Source organism: Larus michahellis, chromosome 3, assembly GCF_964199755.1.
Source record: "Larus michahellis chromosome 3, bLarMic1.1, whole genome shotgun sequence".
Taxonomy (NCBI): domain Eukaryota; kingdom Metazoa; phylum Chordata; class Aves; order Charadriiformes; family Laridae; genus Larus; species Larus michahellis.
This window is the reverse complement of record NC_133898.1, coordinates 85,484,950-85,495,610: the sequence shown is the minus strand read 5'-3', so window position 1 is coordinate 85,495,610 and position 10,661 is coordinate 85,484,950. Positions and strand designations below refer to the sequence as shown.

Genomic DNA, 10,661 nt, shown 5'->3' with positions numbered 1-10,661 from the left:
AAAGAGGAAAGCATTTGCAATCCCGCAGGGGATGGGGGAGCTGCATTTCACACCCCAGCTCATTAGGGAGCCCTGTTATCAGAGCCCCCCTCCCGCAGCGTTGCCGCTGAGGAGCGAGTCGGCCGGGGAGGGGGGCAGAGGCGGTTGCGGCTCCCACGGGGCGCGCTCGCTTTGCCTTCCCCATGCCGCGCTCGCCTTCCTTGCTCGCCCTCGCACGATGTTTCTACCCCCGGACCCCTTTCCAGCCTGGATGGGGTAGGGAAGTAGTACCCGAGCTGCGTCCCCGGTAGTCCAGGGAAGGAGCGGAGGCAGGCGGGCTTCAGCATGAGGAAGGAGTCGAGGAGCAGCCGAAGGCACCCGCACTATTTCTAGCACACCCGCAAGGCTGCGGTAGCGGCACTCCGCTCACCCCCGCGCTCACGGGGCAAAACGGGGACGGGCAGGGGTCTCTGAGCGTCGTTTTGCAGCAGGCAGGGTCCAACACTTCCCCTCTCCTCTTCCCCCCGTGTTTACAAAACGGCTTGGGGACTCTGATTAGGAGCTCGGACTTTTAACGCCCTGAAAACTCGCCACCCGGCGACCTCGGGCCCTTTTGGCGGCGGCGGGGAAGGAGAGGCGGGAGCGCTCCTGCTTCACCGGCCGCCCGCGAAGCCCTGCGGCCGCCGGTGGCCGGCGGGGCGAGCGGGCGGCGGCGGGGCTTGGCTTTGCGGGTAGCCGGGAGAGGTGGCCGCGGAGGAAGAGGCTTTCTGCTCCTTTAAAGGGCGCTGTGCAGAGCTCCCGACGGGAGGCGGATCTCCCTCATTCCTTCCCTCCCTCCATCCCTCCCTCCATCCCTCCCTGCTTCCCTCCCTCCATCCCTCCCTCCCTCCTCCCTCCCTCGCTCGGCCGCCGCTTGCCGCCGCCGTCAGTGGTGCCCGGACACCGGCTGCACCGCAGCCCGGGCAGTCCCCGGCGTCCTGCCACCGCCCTTCCTCCCCCCGCCTCCGCCTTTCTCTCCCTCCCCGCTTCCCCGCCCGCAGCTCAAGGTAGGAGGATGTCCCGGGGTCTCCGGCTGGCCGCCACGGCCGGAGGGGTTGCATGCAAGTGAGGGGCTGGGAGGTGGGGCGGAGGGAAGAGGGTGACGGCGGGGGAAGCACCGTAGCCGTGCTGTGGTGAGACCTACACGCCGCGATGTCTCTTGGCCAGGTGTCAACGGGCAAAGGCGGGCGCTGGGCTGGCGGACCCGGGCACTGCTGGGCTGGCCGGCTCCTGCCGCCCGGGTCTGTCCCTCCTGTGGGGTAGACAAACCTGTCGCCTTCCTCTCTTCCTCCCCCGTTACTCCGCACCGTCATAGCTGCCGCTGTCCCCACGCTGGGGGCGGAGGGGTGGGAAAGCGGGGGCGAGAGGCCAGGGCCCCGATGCCCCTCGTCCGGCTCCCGCCGCAGCCCGGAACTGTCCCCCACAGCCGGAGCGCTGCTCCCGGGCCGGGCTCAGGGCGGCCGTGCCGGCAGCCTTGAGGATGTGCCCCCCATTTTCTTGGGGAAGCGGGGGTGAGAAACGGGCTCTAACTTCGCTAGAGTTGTGGGTGGACAACAGTCTCTACTTCCGTGAGGTCTCCTCCTGCCCCTACCCGGCCCCCACCGTACGGCGCAGCCAGCCCCACCTTCGGCTCGTCGGCAGTCCTGCCATTTATTTCTGACCAAATTCAGCATTCTTTGGGTGAGCATCCATCGCTAATCCAGCCAGGGTGCTGACACTCGCTGTGTAAAGCAAGAGACATTCCTGCCTACGGAGTGGAGGCACAATTGCAAGAGCCGTGTGCGCACTGAAAAGGAATGAATACATTAAAATGAAAACCTCTCTTCACGTTTGCCTTAGAAACTTTTGGGGGAGTAGAGTATGGAAAACATTAAACATCCTCCTTCTCCTCCTCAAATCTTTCACAGCTTCCCCAACCCCAAAGGAAACTGAAGGGACGAAGGCTGATCTGTAGATAATGTCATAAATGTTTGTTCTTGCTGTTTAAAACCGTCTGGAAAAGTGCATTTCTGCGATACCCAAAAGTGCCTGAACAAATAAGTCTATTGCATACTCAGATTGTTAATTAGAATGCACGTCTTTCCACTAGCTAAAAATTAATTACCATCTTAAAATGTCATTAATCATCCGCGCAGCAGAAACTTGGTTGTAAATTTGGACTGAGCTAATAACAGACAGAGGAGAGCCTATGGTTTTTATAGCTGGTGGGAGTGAAGTGCAAGTGGGCCGCAATGTGTTTTTAAACGATAATATCAACATTCATTTGAATACTTTGGCAAACGTTTAAAAAGGGAGGACTGGGTTACTGCTTTGTCAGCAAAGCTGCAATACTCATTTCTAGATATCTGGGGAGGCTGGTCAGGTGTTGCGGTAGGCTATGGCTCTCATCACACCAGATTGCAACAGCAGGAGGACTGTAGTGGCATGTGTAACTGAAGTGTTTGCAAGGATTTGCTGAAAAATATCCGAAAAACAAAGCTTTGGGGACCATATGTTATACACATACTAAATTTATATCAGTTGCTGTTGGGAAAGGACAAAACAGGAGATTAGGTGATATAGAAGTCTTATCATCGGTATTTAGAGACACAGCTATGACCTGAAAATGAAAGCCATTTCCTTTTTCAAGTAATAAGGTAAAACTATACATCCCAGTAGGTGGCAGCTAACAGGAACTGGGTTAACTTTTATTACGATAACAGCACATGAAAATGCGATCTGAAGGAAAAAGTGCCTGATATAATCAGGTAAACAGAATCACTTATCTCCCCTTTCCAAATGAAATATTATGTACATAAGATCACCATTTATACTTGACACGTACCTAAAGAATTTAGTAGTCTTTTATTACCCAGAGAAGATTTAAAGGCCTCAGATTGTCTATTCTCCTTTCCCCGCCTATAGCTGTAATACTATTTTTCATATCAGCTTCACTTGAACATTGTCCTTGTGTTTTAAAGAAGTGTTATCATCATGTCTATGATAGATGACCAAAATGTAAAACAAATCAAAACATATAACCAAGGAACTGTAGTTTTCCCAGTTGCTGATCACTGAAGTGTGGAGGGCAGATTCATAAAGACTTTAATCTGAAAAGAACTGTGTAACAGTGGTGACAAGCCCCCAAAACACAAGACCAGCTTCTCCAGTATAACATTTTATTAGGAATTTCCAACCTTTGAACTGTACGTCTCACAGAGAAGAAAATATGAAAGGTGTTAAGAGCATTTACCTGCTCTCATATTGAAGTAATTCTGGAGAGTGGACAAAAGTATCTTTTTAAAGGTTAGCTTTCCTTTTGCTTCCCTCCCCCGAAGAAGAAATGAGGTTAAAGTCCAATTAACAGAAAAGGAGTTTAGGGTGGTGAAGTCTGAGGCTTTAGCTAATTGCATGGTCTATAAGTGGCCTTCAGTCATCGAATAATTAGTGAGTTCAACACATCTGACGTCTTGCAAGATTTACTTTTTGATAAGGAACTGGTATTCTCGAGAAAATAATACTGGATTAACTATGATTTTCCTTCAAGGTGGGAGCTAGGGTTTGAAAGAAGGGGGGAGGGCTGTCACACGTTAGGCGATGTGTGATAGCAGATAAGGAGAGTGGTACTCCTTCGGAACCCTTAAAATATCATAAAATATCCGTCCAGCTAACATAATCGAGGGTATAATACGTGTCCTTAAAGAAGCCGATAACAGCTTTTAATTTCCTTTCCGTGCGGCGAAATGACTAGAGGGTAAAAAAAAACCCAAAAAGCCGTTTTTGACTCCCGGAGGGATGCTGGCGCGGGCGCGGCAGCGGCGGGCCGGGAGCGCTGTCCGTGGTGCTGAAGTGGCCGCACCTCCCCGCACCAGGCCGGGCCGGGCCGGGCCGGGCGCTGTCCGCGGTGGCCAGGCCGCAGCCGGCGGTGCCGTGGCCAGAGGTTGTCACGGGGGGGAAACGAAACACCGGCTTGAGCCTTTACCGTCCGACCAGGGGCTGAGGTGGGGGCAAATAGCAAAAGGGATTAATGGCAAGTTGGTTTATGATTCCGGTTATTGTATAAACACCTCGGCGAGGTAGGAGTTTAGATTACAGGTAGCTGTATTTTTTTTTTCAAGAGACCTTAGAAAACCAGTCTGGTAACAGGAGTCACTTTGCCCAAAGTTTATGTCTTGTCTAATGTGGTAAAGCTGACGACGAATATTATATTTTCAAAACTGCTTACCAAAACTAAATTAAAAAAAAAGTCAGTTTAGACAGGCAGATACATCTGAGCATTCACAATTAAAGAAGTATCTAAAGATGCCTAGTGTCCTTTATTTCAGCAACATCAGGGCAAAGAGGAAGGAGGAAAAGACTGTTCACAGTGTTCACGTGGGTCGCCGGTTTTATTTTTCCTTGGACTAAGATAAAATATGAAAGAGTAGAACAGAATAAACAAAATAGCAAATACAAGAAAGAGCATCTCTGCATTTTTCCTGGGAGATATTCTAAGTGTGAACTGAAGGAGTCGCTAGATATCCTTGCTTTTAACACTAGGTGTTCTTTTAAAGTGCTCCAATAGTCAAATCGTCTGACTGAATCCCCTGCTAGACTGCAGAACTAGCCATTCATGATACTTATTTTTGACACTGCAGTTATGCCTCCATCTTAAAGAAAAAAAAAATCAATGATGTTTAATAATCCCCTCTCAGAATGTACATTTCTTTTCATCAGCGTTTTACAGTGTTTTAAGTAAATGTGTGCAGAGGAAATCAGTAAGCCATAATGATAAAAAGTTACTTTGAATTGCTAACACTTTTAGGGATACAGAGCAACAACATTACAGGTTATAATTTAAATGCTTATGTTACTTATTTACATGTCTACAATACACAGACATTATTGAAGAAAAAACTGTAACTCACCTCTGCCATGCTCTACTTCTGATAGATTCCACGGTGTTCTCATTAGCTTGGCATCATTGGAATTTATTTCTGTAAAGTCAGGTTTATTCTACGTTCATCTGTATGTATCTGTGGGGGAAGTCTCTCAGTGATATTTTCTTTAGTAATAAAAGGCAGGGAGGGAGATAAAGGAGACAAAAGATGTCTGTAGGCAGAATGTAGAATGAAATGAATTCGTTTTCCTGATGGGGACTAGGAATTATCTTTTAATATTTGTAATAAAGCTTAAGTAGGTTCAGCAAAAGCTGCACTCAGATTGCAAAGTCTGACAGTCCTGGTTCAACGTATTTTAGTGGATACAGGCAAACAACTAATTCTATTTCCAAGGAAAATCTGAAGTAGCCCACAGACTGAGTTTATCTTCTTTGGAACACCTGGCCAAAAGACAAAAGTCTGTGGCTGTATTTGCAGATACGAACTCAGTATCCCATTATCAAACTGGGAAGTGCTATTGTTCTCACTGAGGACTGCAAAATGACAAACTACATAGATCTCTCAGTACAGTAAGGAAAAGCAATATTTCCATAACATCAGCGTGAAAGGAAAGCAGAGTGCAAAATAAGAAAGTGGCAGAATAAAGTGCAAAACGTAAACTAGTAAATCCCCAAGTAACTGTCTTTTAAGCAACACGGCAATTTCAAGCAAGTTGAGCGAAACAGGTCTGTGCATTCAACAAGGCTGTTCCTGCGCTGCCGATTCCTGTTTACCTTGCAAAAGCAAGCTGGTGCTCCGTAATCACTGGGTCCGGAGCAAGTTCCTAAGGACAGTCAGTATACAAGCCATCGCATTTACCCTGTTTCATGCATTAACGTGAGTAACATGCACGTAAATATGATGATTTTTTAAATGTATTTATTTATTTATTTATTAGGCTAAGCGTTACTCTGATAACCTGCACGACTTTATTGTCAGCCTCCTCTTTCACAACTCTAAAGCTAAGTGATTTCGACCCAGGCAGTCAGCTATTAAAATGCGTGAATTGATTTTTACACAAGCGATTCCCTTCTCCCCTGTAGCCCCCTCCCTCCCGCTACGGACCCTTATAGCTATTGTTCAGAACAACCGAAATACTACTAATAATTAGAAGCATGTAAATAAAACCGAGCTGGTTTGTTTTGTTTTTTTTTTTTCCCCCCTCCGACAACGCTAGGCGATCAGATCGGTTGCATAATAGAAATTGGGAAGGCTGCCTGGCAGGCAGCCTTAAGAAGAGAAGAGCTATCTCAATTTCTCTCACTTAATCTTGGCTTCGCGTCAGAAGCTGTGCAGCAGTGCAGTAGAATGGGAGCACGGCAGAAGCTTCGCCAGTAAAACGGCTGGTGCTCATTGACTCTCGCTATGTGGCGATACCTCAGCGATTTCTCGAGCTGGATTACCTATTGATTTTCCTCCTTTCTTGCCTCCCAGGTTTACTCGGCTGGACATTGTGTGTGTTTGGATTTCTCAAGGATTCTCCCCCGACTAACATGGATGTCCCACCATTCCTTGCAGTTGAAGGTTGCTCCTTGGCGCAGTGAATGAAGAACATGCAGGGATTGCTAATGGGTTTGGGAAGCGTAGACTCTCTCCTCTCTCTGTGACCATGCCGTGATCGTGTCTGAGGGTCATCAGTTTACGTATCCTCATTCTCACCCTACCGGGAAACCTGACGGCTTAGAAGGGGGAAGTAAGGCAGCGCGTGTGTGCATAGAAACATCATGAAGATTATTTCCCCTATTCTAACTAATCCAGTCTTCAGATGCACCATTAGACTCCTTCTTTGCTTACTGTGGATTGGATATTCTCAAGGAACCACACATGTATTAAGATTTGGTAAGATTTCCCGACACTTTTTTCATTGTGCGTTTAAGCCTGAATGCGATATACGTAGGATTGACTCAGAAGGGGGTGCTGGGGGCGAGCTGGGACGTGCTACCGGAGTCAGGCACCGAAGTCCCTCTGTATTTTGCATCCGGAGGGATGAATTGCTGTGTGTTTTTTCTGTCGCTGCAGCTCATTGTAGCCGTAGTAACGGCACGATGATGATGATAATTATAATAACAATAGAGAGAAAAATGACTGGCAAACGCGTTTGCCTAAGGCTCTGCGCAGCTTGCCTGGCTTCCTCATAATGTACCTTTTTTGTCTCCATAGTAGTGGAAAGCATGCCTAATACGGTGTTCGATCAATTAAAAATCTGTCAACTAGTTGTTAAGTTTCGGCCGCCCGTCTCTGGTCCACGAGCCGATCCCGTGTGGGCGCGACGCTGTGATGTGAGACCTTTGGGCTGATTTCTTTTGAAGCGTCTGCCTAGTTGCTTGCCCCTTCAGTGGCGTTTAGGGTTAGAGAAGAGACGATTTATGTCTTGAGCGGTGGTCGTGAAAGAGCCCTTGCCATACGTTTCAATGCCACAGCTACTCTATGCGAGGGAAGTTGTATTAGGTCCCCGTCCCCTCCCCATCCCCGGAAAAAAAAAATAGAAGAAAAAAAAAAGAGAGACAAGTCATAGATCAGATAGATTGAAATTTCAAGGAGAAAAGGTTTTACAGTTTAAAGACTATCCCAGCTGGACCATGAAACAAATCTGAACAGCTCTGCCTGGGCATGAGCGCGTGTGTACGTGTGTCTAAGAAAGCAGGCGAGGGAGGAATTGCAGCCACTGCATCCCTTGTAGAAGTTTCGCAGTAAGGAAGGGCAGGACGGAGACGAAAGTTAACCCCACGCCCGAGGGGGGCTGTGCTGCCCGGGGAAGCCCTCCGGGGCGAGCCACGGCGGGAACCCCGCGCCCTCCGGGCTGCCCGGGCACAGCGGGTGGAGCGCAGCGCCCCGCGGGAGCCGCCGCCGGGAGCGGCGGGGGCGGGGGACAGGCCGAAAGTTGCTTCCCCAGCAAACGGCATCCTCTGTGCCTATCGACAGTGCGGTTGGAGGGAGGATGCGAGGGTCTCCCGCATTCGCGCTGGTCGCGATAAGCTGTAGCAGCCGCTACATCCATTTCTGCGGGGCACTGAAAGCTCTTGTCTTCGCCTGGGACTAGTGGCTTGGTTTGTATCTAATTTTGTTTAAATCCCCCCACCCTGCCGCACACACTTTGGTGTGGAGGGGAAGGTGGGTAATGTTTAAAAAGTCGCCAGGCTGTTACCGATCTCGTGTGTTGAATTCCTAGTAGTACTTATTTTCTGCTTCCATCTGGTCTAAAGGTGGTGCTTAAGGCATGTTGCTCTTAGCAACCGTCTTCAGGAATGCTCGTTTCTTTGGACATGGCTAAACGGGTCCGTATATCATTGCGGGGTTTATTTTGCATTCAGTCTGATCCATAATCATGGCCGTGAAATCAGTGCTAGCGCTGTCTGTAACCTGGCACTGTCAGGCTGTCTGTCATTCCACGAGCCGGGATTCACGACTGGTGCCGAGGGTCGGTTTCTAGGAGTCTGAATTACTTTCAAAGGCAGCTATGTCAACAAACATATTCCCGGCCACACCATTAGCAAGAGGTGGGCTTTCCTCCTTTAGATTACCATTCTCTCTGAATTGTTAGTCCAGTGTCCCTATGGAGATAGCCCTTGAGAGCAGCGTTTTGATTATGCTTGGAATAACAAATAATCCCGAGAGTGAAGGGTGGTGCAGCGGGACTCCGGCGCCCAGTGACATGGTCGTGCATGCGTGTATTTTTCTAGGCTAACTCCCCTTCCCAACTGCCCCTTGGTCCCACAGCCGGTGAACGGGTTGTGCTCACTCCGTTGTTTGTAGCAGCGAAGTATGAGTCCGCTTCTGAATCACCGCGTGCTTTTTCTTGTCTTCGAAAAGAATTGTCGCCAACCCACCTCTGAGGTTTAGAAGTAGGTAGGGAGCGGTTGGTTACTTTATTTTAGTATGGAAAATGTTAGACGCAAGAGAGAGCGAGGAAGACTTTTTCCCTGCTCGGCCGGGCCTGTTGCACATCTCTGTTTTAAGGAGTCTGGATTTAGCCTAGTCCGGGTGAAGAGTGACTCTGCCTCTGACCGCGAAAGAACATCCCGCTCCTTCCCCAGAGGCTGACATCTCTGCTTCTGTGTAGGGCATGGCGGGGAAGAGGGAAGGAGCAGGGAGCGAGCTGTGGAAAAGCTTTGGTTGTTTCTGAAAGGGGAATTCCCCGCCGCTCCCTCCGGATTCCTGTGCTATCTGTCCCTTCGGGATGTCCTTGCGACCAGGAAGACGGGATGCTGGTGCCTTCCCGTGGGGTCCTTCCCGAGGAGAAGCGAGAGCTGAGGAGATTCCCTCCAGAAGGCAGCCTGCCAGCCCCCGCTCTTCTTCCTCAGCCAGCAGCGCTATGGCAACAGGGGAGAGCTTGAAGCCTGCCAGAGCTCCAGCCCCCTCATTCCTCCTGTGCAAATTAACCACCATGGATTCGCATTGTCCTTCCCACGGCTTCTCTCATTGTTGGGACTAGCCAGCATGTCCTTTCTCTCTCTCTCAAGCTACCTTTTAGCAACCACACAGGGAAGTCGAGCCGCCTGGGTTATCTGTCAAATGCGGGGGGTTAATTTTGCCAGCGCCTTATGGAGCAAACACGGGGAGAGGCTGGTACGATGGCATAATTCCCTCCCCAGCAGCACTCGCTCAGGCATCTGGACGCCTGCTGCTGGAGTAGGGCAACGTGGCATTTGGGCATCGATTCATAAATGACACCTTGCTTTGGGGCATGTGGCATAGCTCCCTCTCTTGCCCTTTCGGAATAGCTTCCCATAAGCAAGCCCAGGAAACGCTAAGGCTGAGGCTTGTGCCCACGGTACTCGAGGGTTCCAGAGGGGAACAGTCCTAAACCATTGCTGCGGATGAAAGGACAGATCGCAGCTTGACGAGGGAGGAAAACAGCAGCCTAGTATTTGTCTCTCCGCCGTGCTAAGTGTGATGGAAACCTTTTCCTTATCACTTGGCAGCATACGAAAGCCAAAATACGTGACTGCCGACAGATCCCGACAGATCCGCTCCGTTATCGGGGATCACGTTTCATAGCTTCCTGATGCACTGCTCCTGTGTAAGAGCACGGCCGGGGCAGCGGCTCCCCAGAAACACCAGGCGGCTCAGCAGATCCACAGCCCAGCCCAGCCGAGCCGAGCCGCCTCCGGCCCAGGGCTGGCCTCCGCCTTACCACCTTTGCTTAAACCCCCTCGCTTCTGCTTTTGCCTCCCTGGGCGCATCCCAGCACTTTGCTCTGCGAGGCTGAATTAACAAGCCATTAAGAGCTGTTAACCATCAGTAACTGCTCACCTGCGTTTCCAAAAAACCCTCCCCTTCCCTTGCCCAAGGCAGTAAGGGGCCGGGCTGTTAAAAACCCTTATTTTCTTATCTACGCGGGGTATGAACGTCAGCTCTTTGAAATCTGGAGCACTCTAAAATATCCTCCTTTATTTAAATTTCCTGTTTCGGGCCTTGTCTCTGCTGCCGCAAGAAATTTGTCTTTCCTACAGCAAAGGTGTGAAGAGGGACCGGTGATTAGAAGGTGAAAGTGGTTTGGCCGTTGCCTTTTCTCATTGTCTGTCAGGTAACTCATTATTCGTGGAAGTGTGGTGAAAGACTAAAGCCCTCCACCGTAGGGGGGGGGCACTGGTCTGATAAGTGTTTCCTATTTTATGAGATATCTTTTTTTCTTCGGCACATTCAAAAAGAAGGGTAAAGAAAAGTAGAGGCCCATGTCTGTAGCCTCGACTTCCTGTTGCTTTAGAGTTGCCTGACTTCAAGCAGAGGAAGGCAGCTGAATAT

At 49.8% G+C, this 10,661-nt stretch overlaps 1 protein-coding gene across 3 annotated transcripts in view; it reads left to right on the top strand.

Moving 5' to 3' along the window:
• Window positions 1-886: 886 nt before the first annotated feature.
• Window positions 887-10,661, top strand: part of GRIK2 (glutamate ionotropic receptor kainate type subunit 2) — a 420,597-nt gene continuing 410,822 nt past the window's right edge. For all 3 annotated transcript variants that reach the window (XM_074581042.1, XM_074581040.1, XM_074581043.1), the window contains exons 1-2: window positions 887-1,025; window positions 6,351-6,755. In XM_074581042.1, coding sequence (XP_074437143.1) covers window positions 6,641-6,755 — 115 coding nt within the window. In that variant the 5' untranslated portion in view covers window positions 887-1,025; window positions 6,351-6,640. The remainder of the gene's footprint in view (window positions 1,026-6,350; window positions 6,756-10,661) is intronic.